The 17,691-nt window shown below is 56.5% G+C and overlaps 1 protein-coding gene across 3 annotated transcripts; it reads right to left on the bottom strand.

Moving 5' to 3' along the window:
- Nucleotides 1–9,170: 9,170 nt before the first annotated feature.
- Nucleotides 9,171–11,744, bottom strand: FEM1A (fem-1 homolog A). 3 transcript variants are annotated; one of them, XM_032883649.1, is made up of 2 exons: nucleotides 10,896–11,744; nucleotides 9,171–10,847 (listed from the first exon to the last, which is right to left on the bottom strand). In XM_032883649.1, exons 1-2 carry the CDS (start codon nucleotides 11,624–11,626, stop codon nucleotides 9,629–9,631), a joined length of 1,950 nt encoding a protein of 649 aa, XP_032739540.1. In that variant the 5' UTR covers nucleotides 11,627–11,744; the 3' UTR covers nucleotides 9,171–9,628. The 3 variants fall into 3 exon arrangements, with proteins under 3 accessions (XP_032739540.1, XP_032739539.1, XP_032739537.1); XM_032883648.1 differs by having other exon boundaries at nucleotides 9,171–10,850; nucleotides 10,899–11,744; XM_032883646.1 differs by having other exon boundaries at nucleotides 9,171–11,744.
- Between the last annotated feature and the right edge of the window lie 5,947 nt (nucleotides 11,745–17,691).

The following is a 17,691-nucleotide window of genomic DNA, read 5'->3' as shown; positions in this document are numbered from 1 at the left end:
AAAGTCACATGCCCCACCCACTGAGCTAGCCTCCCTCTTCTGAACCTATTTTAATCCCCCAAATTGACCTTTCCCAGGGTTTGTTGGGCTCATTTTAGGGATAGGGCAAATGGGCTCAAAGGGGTGAATTTGAGTCCCCACTGGTCACACAGGTCAGAAGTGGAGGAATTATAATTTCCAAGGGAAGGAGTGCAGGAAGGGTGAACTCCAGCCGCCAGGGCCAGGAAAGCTGCCTGCCGGCCCCTCCTGCACAACAGGCTCAATCATAGTGCTCAAACATTAACTTGCAAACCCTTTCCTCCGTTTCCTGAGGCTCCAGAGGGCGGGCGTGGCAGGCCGGGCTGAGTCACCCACGCCGTCAGATACCGCTGGTTATTTTAGCCGCTGACTCAGATTTTGTTGGGTGTCAGCTTTCTGGAGTCTCCGTGGCCCTGAAGTGAAACCGAGGGAGGAGCCTGGGACCGGCTTCCGGGGTGGGCAGAGGTGGGCTGGGTTCGTGGACAGATGGTTGTCTGATAGTGGAGGCCAGAGCTAGCTGCAAGTAACTGGATGATGGTGGTGAACAGGCCATCTGTTCATGTGAACATTTATTGAGCGCCTACTGTGTACCCAGATTGACCCAGGCACTGGAGTGCAGTAGGGGCAAAGGCAGAGGCAATCTATCCCTTGTTCTTCTTTTAGTTGGAGGTGGAGGGGAGGGGACAGTGGATGAGTCATCACATGAAATGAGATAATTGAAGTGAATTGAAAGTGAAGGGATATCGGAAGAAATGAACGGTGAAATGGAGTGTCCTAGGTGGGAAAACTTTGTCCCGAGTGGCCAGGGAGGGCCTCTCTGAGGAGGTGGTGTTAGAGCCAAGACCCTCAGGAAGAGGAGCTGGCCATGATGAGACTAGCTTGAGGACCAGGGTGATTTTCTGGGCAGAGCCAACAGCTGTGCAAAGGTCCTGGGGCAGGACCCCCCTGTCATGTTAGAGGAACAGCCAGGATGCCTGTGTGGCTGGAGGAGAATGAGAGAGGGAGGAGGACAGGGCAGGGAGGGGACGGTAGCAGGTTCCTGCTGGGCCTTGCGGGCCTCTGGGAGGACTTGGGCTTTTCCCTCAGGGAAGTGGTGTCCCTGAAAGGCTGTGGACATAAGCTGGCAGGAGCTGACTCAAGTGTTCATCTGCGTCCTCTGGTGACTGCTCTGGGAAGGCCAGGGCCAGAAGTTGGGCCCCGTCCTGAGCCTGGGACCAGAGCAGTGGCAACAGAGCAGGTCCAGGCCAGCCTTGATGGGGGCTGGACCTAGGTGGAGGCAGAGGAAGGACAAATGGGGGCATTCAGAGCGTGAGTCTTTATTTCATCCCTGAGACATTGTGAGACTTGGGACAAGTCATAGCCCTTTCCTGGGTCTCATCTTTCCCATCCATACATCGATCTAGTGACTTCAGGTCTGGAACTCCAGTACTTTGGATGTCCCCGTGTCACTGCAGCATACTTAAAGGACAGGAATTTTGAAAGTCCTGCGCTGAGGCTTTTGCATCCTGGCTGAGCTTATTTTATCCTCCCAACAGCCCAGGAGCCGGAGACTATCCTTGTTCCCAGTTTACAGATGAGGAAACAAAGGCCCAGAGAGGGGAAGTCACTTATCCAAGGTCACAGAGCACATAAGTAGCCTCTGGGGGCAGAGGAAGGAGACAGGTGTCTCTACTGGCTTCTAACCCATATGGAGATAGTGCAGACGGCTCATTCATGACCTCCACTGTTTTCTTTTTATTCTGTGAAATAGTCGTGTCCCTCTCCTGGCTCCTGCATCTGCCTGGGTCACGGTAGTGTCCCCGGCGCCCAGCGTGCGGTAGTTGCTCTATAAGTGAATCCTTTTGAGGAACAGTATTCGGAGCATCTGAGGTGGGCAGGCCTATGCGGGACGCTGGGGTTCACAGGGCAGTAGGTGGAGAGGATGTGGACTCATCCCTCTCCGTACCCAAACCACATTTATTGAGCTCCTACTGGGTGCAGCCCCTGTGGGCACGGTGGTGACCATGTGGTCACCATCCCCCCAAGGTGACCGGAGACAACTCCGTCCTATTCTCCCAGGACTCCGGGTCAGCTGCCAGAGACAGAAACAGTGACAGGGGATTAGTCCTGTGAGGGAGAAGTGTAGGGGCCTACTGAGGCCCAAAGGCGACTGCTGAGTCAGCCTGGGGGGATTAAGAGAAGTTTCTGGAAGGAGGAAGTAAGCGGAGCTCTGAGTCCTATGTTGGAATGAGCCGTGGGCTCGGAAGAGAGTTCCTGGAGGTGTGCACAGCACAGGCAAAGGCCCAGAGGCGAGAAGGCCGGCTAGGACAACTCCCGGCCCTGCTGTGGGTCCCCAGAGCTGGAGGCTCAGCCTCAAGTCCTGTTGCCCTAGCGCCCCCTGGTGGCCACCAAGCCTGGAGTGTTTCCTGGGAAACCACCTGTCCCTGCTAAGAAAACGAAAAACAAGGGGGAATTTTTTGAAAATTTCCCCTTCTTCAAAAACAGGGAAACACAAATCAGTAACAGATGATTTGTTTTCGGAGGTTCATAGCTTTGTCCCTGCTTGGAATGATGTCTTTCTGGGATGATTAGATCTTGTACAAATGTCCTCCCGCTCTCTGGGCCCAGAGACAGCAGTGCATTGCCCATTGTCACCTGGTGCGTGCATAGCTGCCACCCGGCCCCGGGCAGAAGTTGAGGGATTTTGAGTTGGAATTTTGCAAATCTTCTGCATCTCCCGTGCGATCTGGATGGCCCACCAGAGGGGCATCCGCCGCAGTCCTCCAGGGCTCCCACCTCTCTGGGGTACAAGCAGGAGTCCTCCTTGCCGCCTCCAAGGCCCGGCTCTAGCTGTACTCCCCACTGCTCCCTCTCCCCCCGCACCCTCACCTACCTAGTCTGTACGAGCCACATGGGCCTCAACACACCAGATGTGGTCCTACCCCAGGACGTTTACATGGGTGGTTCCCTCTACTTGGAATGTCCTTCCTCCAGAAGCCTACATAGTCCCCTCCTCACCTCCTCCAGATTTTGGCTCAGATGTATCCTCTTACTGGAGGCTTCTCTGAGCGCCCCATTTAAAATCATTTACAACCTTGTCTACCAGATCCTCCCATCCCCCTCTCCCATTCTATTGGTCTCACTTTGAGGCAAAAAACAGTGAGTCACTTATTCACTGAGCACATTATCATCTGCCTTCCCAAGAGGATGGGAATTTTATCTGTTGATTTCACTTCTGGACCCCGGTACCTGGCACACAGCAGGTGCTTAATAAATGAACTTAAATCAATGTGCAAATCTTTTTATCTTTAAAATAACCTCTTTGTTCTGTTTCCCTCCTCCCTGCTGGTGAATGAACTGTTCATTCGCTTTGTCATCTGTTCATTGAACAGATATATTGAGCAGATGTTCATGAACAGTATGTATTGAGCACCTAATGTATGCCAGGGATGATTTCAGATTTGGTGGACAAAGTGTTGACTGAAGCAGACCCCATTTTTGCCCTCACGGGACTCACAGCTCTGTGAGGGAGACAGACACACCACTAGGTGGTTGCAGTCTGGGTGGTCCTGGGTGTGATGGGGGATGCAGATGCCACTGTGGGGGCCCTGGGTCTGGGGGCAGTCATGGGAGACTTCCTGGAGGAAGCATTCCAAGAACGTAAGGCTACTGCAGACTGAAGGTATAGCCCATGCAAAGACCCCATGCTGGGAGGTAGTTTGGCGCCCCTGAAGGATGGGGAGGAGCCCATCGACCTGAGAACCTGTGTCACATATGTGGCCCCCCTTCCCCCCAGAGCAGGATGCCGCGTTTATTTGCGGAGACCCAGAAGGTGCTGCAGTGCGTATTATGCGCCACCAGGGGTCGCCATGGGATAGTGATTCCAGTTCTCCCCTGCCTGGGGCTGGAGAGACGCTGGAGGAGCAGAGACACCCCCCACCCTCCCACCCCCCTGCAACACCCTAAGAGAGTGCCAAGTTTCAGGTCATGCTGGCAGCCTTCTTTTCCCGCTTAGAGCCTCCGTAACAACAGCCGCCGTATACATATCCCCATTAACTGGGTCTTTGGAAATTGTCCAGTCTAATGCTGTTGGGGATCACAGCCCAGAGAGGGCTGACACCTGCTTTAAGTCACACAGCAAGTTCCATCCCAGCCAGGCCCACACCGTGCCCCCTCTCACCCCCAGTGCTTCTGGGTGGGTATCTTTTATTTTTAGCCTGGCCAGGGGATATGGCCTTTTTATAGCCCTGGGAGGCGCGAGGGTTTCCGATTTCCAAGGGAAGTTTAAAAACTTGTTCTCTTCCCAAGAAGAGGAGCTTTCTGACCTCTCAGAGGGGCCTGGCCTCATCTTCTGTCTTCCCTGCTGCCCCCCTGGAGTCCCTGAGACCCCCTAGTGGGCTCTGTGCAGGCCCCCATTCTGTGAACTCCGTCCCCCTCTCTGCGGGCACCTGGGTGTTGGCAGCGGGCAGGCTGGGCTCCGGAGCCCTGCTGTCACGCGGGGCCATCACGCGGGGCCATCACGAGCTCGGGCACCCTCCCGGCCATCCCCCAGCCTTGCTCACCTGCCTCCTGCCCTCTTCTTTGCTTCTTTTCTATTTCTTGAGTCATGTAACCGTTTTCTTTAAACCGGCTTTAACACTGACTGCCCCCCCACCTCGCCGGCTTTTATCTCCTGGAATTGGACCGTGGTGTTGGCTACACAACCCTGGGACTGTAAAAGCCACGGAACTGCACACTTCAGAACAGTGAATTTTCTCCCAGTAAAAACTTGTAACTCGTCTTTATTTTGGACTGTGGGCCATTTGCAGTATTAACACTTCTAAACTCACATGCTGTCCGTGGTGGGGGGAGGCTAGCTAAGTTTGGCTCCCTAAGACACATTCGAATAAATATATGAATACCGGGAAGCTCTCAGAGCCCATCCATAGCGGACGTGGAAGTTAGAGTGCAGACAGCGAGCATCATGCATCTCCCCTGCCCCAGGACATTTTCACCGACCGTCTCAGTCCTTCCTGCCATGCGGCTGGCAGCTGGTCGTATTCACCCCAGAATTAGAGGACACTGAGGCACGGGGACGGGTGGTGCATTCCCAAGGTCACGTGGCCACTGTCCTGACCTCTGCCCCCCGTGGCCCAGTGAGCATGCTCCTTCCCTCAGTGAGGAAGCTTTGAAGGCGGGTTGGTGGCCCCAGGGCCGAAGCCGCGCTGCACACGTGTTTCACTTAATTTTATATGACTTTTGTTCTTAATAAAGTATTTTGTTTGGGTGCCTGGGTGGCTCAGTGGGTTAAGCCTCTGCCTTCGGCTCAGGTCATGATCTCAGGGTCCTGGGATGGAGCCCCTCAGCGGGGAGCCTGCTTCCCCCTCCCTCTCTGCCTACTTTGTGATCTCTGTTTGTCAAGTAAATAAATAAAATCTTAAAAAATAAATACATAAATTATTAAAAAATACTTTGTTATTAATAATGTTTTTAATTACAGTGTCGTTATTAAGTGATACTCATTCCCGGTGTGCGGTCTGGCGACTTGACACTTACTTCTAGGCTTTACTCGGGGCTCGTTGTGTCAATTTTATTTAACTTTTAAAAGAACCAGCTTTTGGGTTCCTGGTTTTTCTCTATTTGTGCATTTTTTTAATTTTTAATTTTTTAAAAAAGTTTTATTTAAGGACTTTCTACACCCTGCAAGGGCCCAAACTCACCACCTGAGGTCAAGTCGCTCGCTCCTCTGACCAAGCCCGTAGGGAGTCCCTCGTTTGTGCCTGTTTCCTTTGATTTCTTTCCTGGCTTCCACGAACTCCGGGTTTAATTCGCACTTGAATGTCCAGCTTCCTGAGGGGACACTTTAGACTGGGGCTGGCGTGCTCCTCTGGAGAAGGATCTTGCAGGCCAGATGGCTGTGTGGCCACCACTAGCCGGGGGACCCCCCGCAGTACCCCTGTCCTGTTCCTGCAGCCACGGCTGGTGACCTCCAAGCTCCACTCTCTGCACATCTTTCCTCGCCCCGGGGGGGTGGGGGGGTAGAGCGCAGAGCGCTCAAGGCCGCGCACCGCCCGCCTGTGCTCCCCCGACCCCCCAGCACCTTCCGCCCTCACTCCATGTGGCCCCGCAGGCCGTCTCGTAAATGCATTTATTCATTCAGCAAACTCCTGTGTGTTGGGCCCTGGGCCACAACAGGGAACGAGCTGGTGCACGTGGCGTTCTAGGGAAGGGGACACCAGGAACAAGTAAGGAAGCAAATGAAGAAAACTATCAGGGTCATGCCAGGGATTCGAGTTATACGTGGGGGCTGAGAAGGAAATAACCAAGGGGGATGGGGATGGTTGAGATGCTTTCGACGATCCGGGAGGGCTTCTTGGAGGAGGGGACATCAGATCAAAATTACAGCTCGATGAGCTTTTGTGAGTACAGGACACGAAGGCCTCAGGCAGGGGGACAGGTTGCACTGGAGGGTCTCAAATGTCCCACCCAAGGCACGTTCAACGTCTCTCCTGCAGCCTACGGGAAGCACAGGTGCGGGGGTCTGGGAGGGAAACCACCTCCCTCTGCAGGAGTGCTGCTGGCGGCGCCCGGATCCGGGCTGGTGTCGCTGAATGCTCGTGGTCACCAGTCGGTGCAACGGGCTCCTTGTCCAGTCCCTGCTGAGTTCCCCACAGGGATCCACAGGACAGGACTCGCTCTAGGACAACGGCGTCAGCACCCTGCTGTGCCGGCCCTGAGTGCCCGTGTTCCCAGGGACTGGTCACCTCCCTTTCCAGTCTGTGACGTGATTCTGAGCCAGGCTATCTTTAACCCGGGGCTGGGACGCTCTGCTCCCCTCCCTGTAAACACCGCTCAGATGACAGTCCTGGAATCCTTTGAGGGTGGCGGCCCGGAGGCGTAAAGGGCCCAAGCTAGAGGCCCCGGACTCCCAAGGGGGGAGACATGCCCCTGTGAATCCACCGCCCATCTCCCCCCTCAGCATATGGGCTCCCAGGACCCAGCCGTGACTGACACTGCGTGGGGCTCCGGAAGTCTGAGACAGGAACCCACAGAGCAGCTGGCCGACTGGGTAGAACCCAAGCTCGGGGGGGGGGGGGCATGGGACAGGAAGCAGCTCCCATGGGCAGGGGACCCCTCCCCCTGAGCTCCCAGCTGCTCAGCTCCTGGACTCCCCTGCCTCCCGTGTGGCCTGGCAGCCAGGGCACCTGTCCCTGCATTTCACGCAGCCCCGTCTTCACTCAGACCGCAGAGGTTTGGGGACACGGGGTGGAGCAGTGCGCACACCGGGCTCCCAGCCCACTGTGACTGGTTGGGGCTGAGGGGAGCAAGAGGGCTGCCCTGCATCTTGCGGGTCGCTGCCTGGTGACACCCCCCTGAACTCTGAGGGGCCTGCGTGAGCCTGGGGCTGAAGTCACAGCTCTCATGTCTAAGCTCGGAAAAAAAAAAACCCATGTGGCCGGGGGGGGGGCAGTTTCCTCTGTGGCAGGTCTTGGAACACGCCATAGCCCGCGTCCCCAACTTGCAAAACAGGAAGAACACCGACTTTCCAGAGCTGCCCTGAGCGGCTCACGGATGGAGCCTGGCATCCAGCAACACATGCCCTGGCCGGTGCCATGTCTCCCGAGGCCACTCAAGCACCTGCTGATTCAACGGCCACTCCTTCAAGACAATGATGTGTTCACACCGCAGCGCCACGGGTGCTCGCTGTCCCAAGCGGACCGGACCCCGTGAGGCCAGGAGACAGAGGCTGGGCCTTCCCCAGGTGTGCGGGGTCCCAATGTCCAAGGCCACACAGCAGGGCTTGCACTGGGCTGACATGGAGAGACCCTGATTCCCCTCCCCAGGCCAGAACCGGCTCCAGGAAACCTGCTGAGCTCCCCCGCGGCCTCCTGGGCACCCCCACTCCCCGAGCCCTCCCCCGTCTTGGGAGGGACACGCCACCTCTTCTACACCTGCCCAGCCACAAGGCAGGGGTTCGGTGTTACATCAGCGGCTCTCCTGTCTTGCCCACGTGCAGGAAAGGCCACTTCCTTGGGGAAATCAGACCCGGTGGCCCCAGGACACCCCTCCAAACGCCCCTGGTGAGAGACAGTGGCTTGGGGGGCCTGGGGTCTCCACGAACCCACCCCACGGGGCTCTGCACTCTGCAGCGGCCAGCGACCACCCCCCGCCCCGGCGCAGGACGGAAACATGGGCGCAGACACAAGGTCAACTGCCTCATTGCTTTATTCCGTGCTTTCAAGGGCCAGTGACTGTCTCCCGCCTCGACAGAAGGTCAGAGCCGGCCCTGAAAATAAATAACGTCCTAACTCACACTGCAAATCCAAACGACGCCGAGCTTCCTCGGAGGGGCGGGCCCCCCAGGGAGCCTGCGGTGATGGGGGTGGGGGGCATGTCGCTGCCGCCCCCCCCCCAGGCTGCAGGATAGGACTCCCCCCACTCCCGGGTGTGACCCTCCTCCGGGGCAGCTGCTTCTGTCCCCTTCAACTGTCCCCTGCTCTGCAGCGGCCTGCAGGGGGCGCGAGAGACCCTGAGTGATGGGAAACCAAGACCCCGTAGCTCCCAGCTCGTGGTCATCCGCCGTCTGCTGGCTCGACAGCATCCTTGGAATCTGCTCGGGAACGCCTGGACTCAGGCTTTCAAGCAGCTAAAAAAGGAAAAAGAAAAAGAAAAAAAGAGAGAGAGAGAGAGAGAGAGAGAGAGAGAAAATGGCTGGACCGCCGCGGTTGGGGTGTGCGGGGCTGGGCGGCCGCCGAGTCTGGACACAGAACCCGGGGGAACCGCACCTGAGCCGGCCACGCTCCTTCTCCCCGAGCAGGGGACAGACGCCGGCCTGGAAACGCCTCTCTGGCTATCAACGCCACGTCGGGAAGCCCAAGCAGAAAGCAAACGAGTGAAGCTTTAAAAAACGAGGCCGTCACGCTCACGCTGGGGCCGAACCGCGGACGTCCACCTGCCTCACCCCTGCGAGCGGCGAGGCTCACTCCCGACCGCCTCGCCATCTCGGGCGCCACGGGAACTCCCCGTGTGGAACAAACTTCTTCAATCTGACCACACATTCTTTAAAAAAGAAAAAAAAAAATACGGCAGCGAAACCTCGGGACTCCGGTGCCCCACGTGTAACTTGCTCACTCGAGAACCAGAACAGCAAAGCATCGGAAGCCGCGCCCGGGGGCGGGGGGCGGGGAGCGGGGAGCGGAGGTGCTGCTGGAAGAAGGGACAGTCGGTCTCGCTTCTCCAATCTCCAACTTTCGACCTGAAGGGCCCCCAGTCCCGACGCTGCGTTTAGGGGCTGGGTTTCTCCGGCGACGCAGAGGGTAGAGGCGGAGAAGCACGGGCCAATCCGCAGCTTCTTCCAGTTGCTGGAGAGAAAGAGGCAAAAGCTTCCATTCCTCTGCCTCCAGGCAAAGAGGCAAAACCCTCTGGGACCCAGGCAGACGGGGCGAGGGGAACAGCAGGCATCTCCTCGAGCACGCGATCCTGAAGGCTGTGAGCGCCGACAAGCTGCTAGTTCCTCTCCCCTCCCCGCCGGGGTGACGGGCCGCGGAGGCCAGACGGCCCTTCCGTGTCGTGCCACCCAAGGGCTCACGAAGAGACGGGGGAGCGCGCACGCGGCCCTGGGCCTCCCGGATGCTCCTCTCTCCAGGCACCGTCAGTGCAGCTCGATGAAGGCCTCCAGCTCCTCGGGGATGAAGCCCTTGTAGGGGATCTTGTTCTTGTCCAGGGCGCGGGCGGCAAGGCACTGCAGGGAGATGTAGTTGAAAGGCTGGATGGTGCTCCTGGCCAGGAGCTTCTCGTCCAGCAGCTCGTAGGCGGTCTTCTTGAAGGCATTGGTGGCATCCATGTGGGCACCTGCCTCGATGAGGGCGTTCATGACCCCAGGGCAGTTGTTCTGGGCCGCTATGTGCAGCGGCGTGTTGTTGTCAAAGTCCCGGCTGTCCGGGTCCGCCCCGCAGTCGAGCAGCACCCTGACCACCTGCAGGGAGGGGAACCGGCCCACCGGGTAGCGGCCCACGTTGGTGGTGTCCTTGTCCACGGCCATGTGCAGGGGCGTGAAGCCGTTCTTGCCGCGGGGGGCGCACTTGAGCAGCCGGTACACGGTCTGGTGCTTGAGGCGCTCCTGCTCGGCCGTGCACTCCACCTTCTCCAGCAGGTAGAGCAGGTGCAGGATGATGGCCAGGGCCTTGGTGAACTGCGCCGAGTCCCCCGGCTCCTTGGGCAGCTGCAGCGCCCGCTCCACCTCGCGCACGCCCTTGCACAGCACCCCCATGAGGTCTGCAAAGCCGATCTGGGTGCCCAGGCTGCCCTTGGCCGCCCGGTCCTGCAGCACGTAGGAGAAGAGCTCGGCGAAGGACAGGAAGCTGCTGGCGGTCATGGGGCTCAGGGGCTCCAGGCTGCTCTGTTGCATGTCCAGGGCGTACTTCCACAGGCGGATGCAGCGCTCGAAATTGCCCGAGTCCGCGTACACCGCGCCCCGGTAGCGGATGTAGTAGGAGGTGTCCGGGTGAGAGGGGCCCAGGATGCGCTCGCGGATGAGCAGGGCCTGCATGCGCATCTCGTCGGGGTCCGTGATCAGCGCCTCCAGCTCCTCGGCGGTGGTGACCTCCCTGGAGCAGTCGTAGGCCAGCACCAGCTGCGGGGGCTCGGGCTTGGGCAGGTACGCGCCGCCCTGGTGCCGCAGCTCCATAGCCCGTCTCCAGTGCTTCAGGGCCCCGAGCAGGTCCCGCTTCTTGTCCACGTACGTGGCTCCCAGCAACTCCAGGGCTTCCACGGCAGCCTCGCGGCTGGTGGGGCAGCAGCTCTCGTAAGAATCGCTAAGCGGCTCCTCCGGGGCGGGGCGGCAGCAGCGGGCCCCTTGCGGCGGCGCGCTTCCCGGGGAGCCGGCGGCGGCCGAGGCCTCCCCGGACGGCCCCGGCCGCCCCTCCTCGCCGGCGGGCTGCTCCTGGATGAGGTACTCCACGATGTTGGTGTGGCCCGTGACGCTGGCTGCCAGCAGCGGGGTCATGCCGTAGCCGTCGCGCTCCATGCGGGCGTTGCAGCCCAGCAGCAGCTGCAGGATCTCCAGGCTGCCGGACTCGGCGCAGTCGTGCAGGGCCGTGTTGCCCTTGGCGCTGCGCCGGTTCACCTGCGCGCCCTGCTCCAGCAGGTAGCGGGCGATCTCGCGGTGGCCCTTGTAGCAGGAGATCATGAGGCACGTGTGGCCGTGCCGGTTGGCCACCTCCAGGTCAGCCTGGTGCTCACCCACCAGGTAGCGCACCACCTCCAGGTGCCCGTCGAAGCAGGCGGCGCGCAGTGGCGTAGAGTTGGTGCGCGTGGTGCGGTTCACCGAGGCCCCGCGGCGCAGCAGGCTGCGCACCACGTCCAGGTGGCCGGCGGCCGAGGCGGCCCACAGCGGCGGCGCGCCCTCGATCGTCTCCCCGTCGAAGTGCACCGAGCCGCCCGCCTCCACGCTCGCGCCGCACCGGTCCACCAGGTACTCGACCACGTCCAGGTGGCCGTAGCGGGCGGCGATGAGCAGCGGCGTCCCCCCACCGGGCACCTCGCTCGTCAGCTCGTCCAGCTCCTCCCGGCTCCGGCCGCTGAGCAGCTTCTGGAGCAGCTGCAGCTTGCCGTCGCGGGCGGCGTTGTACACGGCGGTGCGCAGGTCCATGGTCCGGGCTTCCGCAGGCCATGGGCCGGCCGCCGGGGGACGCGGAGAGCGCGGGCTAGCGCCCGGAGGGGCAGGCGGCAACCTTCACCGTCTCCCCCGCCGCCATCTTAGGGGCCTGTCTGGCGGAACAAAATGGCTGCCGCGGCCCGGCGCGGCGTTTGGGGAGGGCGACGGGTGTGCAGGGAAACGTAGTCCTGCGGGCCGGCCTCCTCCGCAGAACAGAAGAAGAACGGAGAGGGCCAAGACTACCACTCCTAGAAGGACGCGCACCTGCCCCGGCGAACTGGGACCACGGTGCATGGTGGGAATTGTTGTTCCGACCTGGAGGACTGAGGCGGAGACTGCCCACGGGTGGACTACAATTCCCGTCGCGCAATGCCATTACGACGACTTCTGGAACCCGGGCAAGTTGTGCTACGTACTTCCTGCAACTTCTTCAGGCCTCCGGGCCACAGGAGGCGCAGACGCGGGCCGAGAGACTACATTCCCCGTAACGCATCGCGAGCAACTCGGAGCCAATCAGGAGCGAGGAGGAGGGCTAAGCCGTCCAGAAGGCCCGGTCTGATCTGGGTTTGGCGAGGCCGAGCCTCTGGTCGGCAGGGGGCGCTCGCGAGAGGCGGGAAAGCCGGCGGCATCGGGACATTAGGGGTGCAGGGAACACAGGTGGCTCTAAGGGTCTGTCTCCCGCGCTCGCTCTCCTTCACTTCTCCGTCATTCATATGCACACATACATTTATTTACTCACTCATGGATTTAATCGAACGTTTCATTTTCTTTCCTTCAACCCTCGACACCCTAAATACAAAATCTGAACTTGCTTTAGATTGCCTAAGCCCTTGGTCATCTGACCCAGGAGTTCTCCAATATCCCTGTGAGTAAAACCTCTGGGGTTGTAGGTTTTGAGAATTTCCACTGTCCCAAATTGATTAAGAATTTCCCAATAGTGATGACAGAGCATCAGACCCAGCGTGGGGCCCTCCTGAGGCTGGGGAGCAGGTTGACGGCACACACAGGTCAACATCCAGGAATTGTGAACCCCACTCCCAAGTCAGACCTTTCACCCAACACTCCCCCGCCTCCACTTTGCTGCTGCCTGCCCCAAGATTATTGAGAATAATGGAAAAGACGAAGCATGTTGGCATGCTCGGGAGGGTTCAAGGAAACTATGGTGTTCTCTCACACCTCCCGAGTTTTGCAGGTGCTGTTCCCCCTTCCTGAAACACTGTTCCACGCCTTATATCCTTGGCTACCAAATGGGCTACTATAACAAATCCCACAGACAGGGTGGCTGTGTTAGAGAAGGAGAACCCAAGGATATATGTCCTACACACACGCGTGCGTGTGTACACACACACACACACACACACACACACAGAATTGGGTCAAAAAATTATGGAGGCCAAGAAGCCCTCTGATTGGCATCTGCAAATTGGAGGCCCGGGAGAGATAGTGGTGTGATTTGGTCTGAGGCCAAAGGCCCAAGAACCAGGAGCTCTGACACCTGAGAGCGGGAGATACAAATGTCCCAGCTCCAGCAGGGAAAGTGAATTCTCCCTCCCTCCACCTTTTCATTCTATCCAGACCCTCAACAGATTAGATGTGGCCCACCCTCATGGGTGAGGGCATCTTGTTCACTCAGTCTGCTGAGTCCAATGCTCATCTCTTCCAGAGACACCCTCAGAGACGTGCCCAGAAGAGTCTATTACCTGCAATCTTGGCATCTCGTTGTAGCCCAGCCAAGATGACACATGAAATTAACTACCCCAGTGGCTAGAACGACAAACATTTATTTCCCACAGTTTTGCTGGCTAGAAGTTGGCGATCAGGGCGCCAGTGTGGCCGGGTTCAGGGAGAGCTCTTTTCCTGGGTTGTGGATGCCACCTTCTCACTGTGTGCTCCTATGAAGGAGAGAGGGCTCTGGTCTCTTTGTCCCCTGATAAGGGCACTAATCCCACCATGGAGACCCCACCCTCGTGACCTCATCTAACCCTGACTGCCTCTCAAAGGTCCCACCTCCAGGAGCCATCCCATTGGTGTCAGGGCTTCACATACAGATTTAAGAGACACAAACATTCAGCACACAGCACTCTCCAACATGGCATCCTGAGGTTCAGGGTCTGTTAATGGAATTTCTGGGTTGTTGCACAAAAAGGAGGGAAAAGATATCAAAGCTCCCAGGAGGGAGAGGTGAGGACAGAATGCCTTGCACAGGCACAGTAGGGTGAGTTTCTTCTAGAGATGGGAACAAGTGCAAATATGGGGGCTAGAGGCAAAAGCAGCTATGAATGTCCCTGGGTTCACAAGTGGTGGGACAGGGATTAGAACCCAGCTCCTCCAGCTCCAGACAGAACCTGTGCCCTTAGTCACAGCATCGTAGGTCCCAGAAAGCTGGGATATCTTTTATGCCATTGACTGAACTTAGTTTCTTCAGTCTTTCTTGTTGCATAAATGCTATATATTCTCTACAGAAAAAAAAAAATAAAACAAAAACCAAAAAGACCTCCCAGAAAACAAAAAGCAAAAACAAGTCAGGAAATGCAGACAAGCCAATGAGAGAAAAAAACTGTGAAAACCCTTTCTTCACCGCATCCCCTAGCCAGAAACAAAACTGTGATTGATCTACAAACATATATTTCTTTTTCTTTTTAAGGTTTTATTTAGATAATATCTACACCTAACACGGGGATCAAACTCATCATCTTGAGATCAAGAGTTGCATGCTCTACCAACGGAGACACCCAGACCTATAAACATTTCTTTCCTCTGTTCAGTGCTCAAGTCTGAATTTCCTTCACTCTTAATTGCCATTAGTTGTTGAAAACAACAACTTGGGGGAACCTGGGTTTCTCAGTCCTTAAGCATCTGCCTTCGGCTCAGGTCATGATCTCAGGGTCCTGGGATCCAGCCCCACATCAGGCTCCCTGCTCAGGGGGAAGCCTGCTTCTCCTTCTCCCACTCTTCCTCTTGCTGTGTCTCTCTGTCAAAAAAAAAAAAAAAAAAAGAAAAGAAAAAAGAAAGAAAGAAAGAAAAGGAAAGGAAAACAACACCTTGAAATCAAAGGCAAAAGAAACAAAAAACCGGGGCTCCCTGTTCAGCAGGGAATCTGCTTCTTCCTCTGACTTCCCCCTTTCATGCTCTCTCTCCTTCTCTTGCTCTCAAAAAAAAAAAAAGAAAAAAAAGAAAAACAAAACAAAACAAAAAAAAAACCTACCCATAAAACCAAAAAGCGCCCCATGCCAAGCTAAACAAACACATGGCTTTAAGTGAAACAGGTTTTTTTTCTGATTCCTGAAACAATAAAAGATGGAAAAGTGGTCTTTTGGGAGATCAAGAAAATGCGGTGTCACCTTACCTGCTTTTTTGCACTTAGCCTTAGAGCTTGAAGGTTTTACATTCATTCAACAGGTCCCGCGTTTTATGTAGGCACCTCCTGCTGGTGGGCATTCGTCAGGCGCCCACGCCTTTCCGGGGTATGACAGTGAACAAGACAAACAAAAATCTGTGCCTCCCCACAGCTGATCTTCAAATAACGTAGATTTTCCCCCAGTATTTTTAGTCTAATCTAGTATTCCATAGTGTGGAAATACACTGGGATTTATGTAGGTAATTTCCCTGTTATCAAAACACCCATTGGCTGCATACTTGTAGCCAAATACCTCTGTGTTTTCTTTATTTTTAAAAATTGGAGCAAAATATACATAACATAACATTAACTTTTTGACCATTTTTAACTGCACAGCTCAGCGTCAGGAAGCACACTCACACTGTCATGTGACCACCTCCACCCTCGGTTTCTAGAACTTTCCATCTCCCCAAAGGGAGACTCTGTCCCCATGAAGCACAGACTCCCCACCCCGTACCCCAGCCTTGACTCCCACCCTCTCCTCTCTGTCTGTGTGGACGGGATTCCTCTGGGGCCCTCCTGGGAGTGGGGTCCTGCGGGGTGTGCCTTCTGTGCTTCTCTCACTGAGCTCCGTGTCCTCAGGGTCCCTCCACATGGTGGCAGGTGTTCAGGACGTCGTAACCCACTTCCTGTCTGTGGAGGTGCCTGTTCTGGACATACACATGATGGAATCACACACCACGTGGCCTCTCATGATTGGTTCTCTCACTGAGTGTCCCGCGCTCACGGTCCAGCCACATTCCAGATTCAATCTTCTTTAAGTCACCACAATTCTGGATTTTCTGACCCACGTTGGGGATGCATCCTAACTCACCCGCTCTTAGGGGAAAACCAGAGGCCAAGGAAGGAAGGGCTGAAGTCTGAGATTGAGCATAACCAACAGGGCTAGACAACAAAGGAATTGGGGGTGGGGATCCAGGAAGTGGGAAAACCGGCCTTGGACTCATCTAGCCTCCAGAGAGAAGACAGAGAACATAATCTGGGCATGGGAACCCAGGTCCTGGAGCTCCCGGAGCTGTGCTCTGCCCTAGAGCAGAGTGAAGACATGTCCACAGCAACTTCTGAGTTCGCTGGCTCCTGCTCCCAGCGGTGGATGAGGACCTCAGGCTTCCCTCCAGGCTGGGCTCCAGCCCCCACGTACAGGCTGGCAAGAGCTGATTGTTACATTTTCAGGATTTTTGACAACTAGATGTTAAACTCAGCCAGTATTGAAAAAGAACTTAAAGGTACCTAAAAGTTGACAAAAGAAAGGTCATCACTGTAGAACCCGCACCCCCTCCTCATTAATAGATATTGCCATTAACCATACCCTCCAGGTGGTTTGTCCCTCCTGCCTTCACATGGTGGAAATGCTAGGTGATGGTGTGACCCTGCACATGCCCCCCAATTTCCTGCTCTGTGACTCCACAACCCCCCACCCCACCCCCCAAACTGGAGGTCATCCGTGGTGGAAGTATCTATGGTCTGGAAATAGGCTGATGATAAAAATCAGCAACCCTTCCCCCTAAGACCCCCCCGGATTTTGCTCTGTCTCCCTCCCAAGTCACCCCACCACTGTGCATCCTAACCTACTCCATAATTTATATATGTCACAGGTTATTCTCAGTCTGCCCATTGCAGTGTCTGCGATTTCTGTCTGATGGGGCTCAATGCCGTGTGTTTCTAGAACAGTGCCTGGCACACAGCAGGCCGTCCACCCTTCATGTCCAATGGATAAAAGGATCGCTCCAGGAAGCTCATCTTAAGCGCGCCACCACCCTGCCTGAGAACGGTGGCTGATACCCTGGAGCTAGCTCATTCCACCTTCTCTTTCATTCTGGTTTTTGTCTACCGCCCTCAGCTTCGGGGGAGGCAGCCACGGGAGACAGGATAGGGGCCGCTGTTGGGCGGTGACTGTGGCCCAGGCCGGGCGACTGCCTCTTCCCCAAGCCCTCCGCGTCGGGGGAGCCTGTTGTCCCTCTACCTGCTCCCCGGAGCCTGGCCCAGCTGGCTGCAAACGTCGGGCCGCCGTGCGCGGGCACACCTGGGGCGCTCGGCCAGGTGCGCTCCGCGGGCCCAGGTGCGCTCGGTTAGCGCCCCACGCTGCAGCCACGCGCGGGATCGGGCCACCTGCGCGAGGCCGCGCTCCGGGCGCACCAAGGGCCACAGAGGCCACGGAGACCGGTAGGGAGCGTCAAACCCCAGCTGGGGGGCTTTCATCCGAGAGCACCTTAAAATCTTTGTAAGGCGAAAGTATTTTAAACGTTCAGAAAAATCGCGAAAATAAATGTATTAGATCTCAAATCGTAAAAGCCAAAGGTTAGGCGGATTCATTCATTCCGTAAACACTTCATGAGGTGACCAGGTGTCGGTCACTGGTTTTAGGAGCTGGGATAGAGCTGGCAGAAAATAATAATAATAATAATAATAATAATAATAATAATAATAAATAAATAAATAAAAATAAAAGCCTCCTAACTCCAGAATCTGGTGTAAGTGGGAGAGGCCGGTGAGAAGTTATATAAATAACCATATTCATTTGCTAGTTCTGTGTGACTGGCTGAGCGTCCCCCCCCCTCCCCCATTCAGGTGCTGAATTCCTAACCTGAACTTGTGTAAAGGCAATGGTATTAGGAGGTGGGGCCTCTGGGAGGGGCTTAGGTCAAGGGGCCGGAACCTCCAT

Source organism: Lontra canadensis, unplaced genomic scaffold, assembly GCF_010015895.1.
Source record: "Lontra canadensis isolate GAN:19392208 unplaced genomic scaffold, GSC_riverotter_1.0 scaffold88, whole genome shotgun sequence".
NCBI classification, from domain to species: domain Eukaryota; kingdom Metazoa; phylum Chordata; class Mammalia; order Carnivora; family Mustelidae; genus Lontra; species Lontra canadensis.
Note: the sequence above shows the minus strand (reverse complement) of the source record. Positions and strands in the feature narration are given on the sequence as shown.

What these genes read in the sequence shown, in the direction of transcription:
- FEM1A (XM_032883646.1), bottom strand. Translation starts at nt 11,626, where the DNA reads ATGGACCTGCGCACCGCCGTGTACAACGCCGCCCGCGACGGCAAGCTG.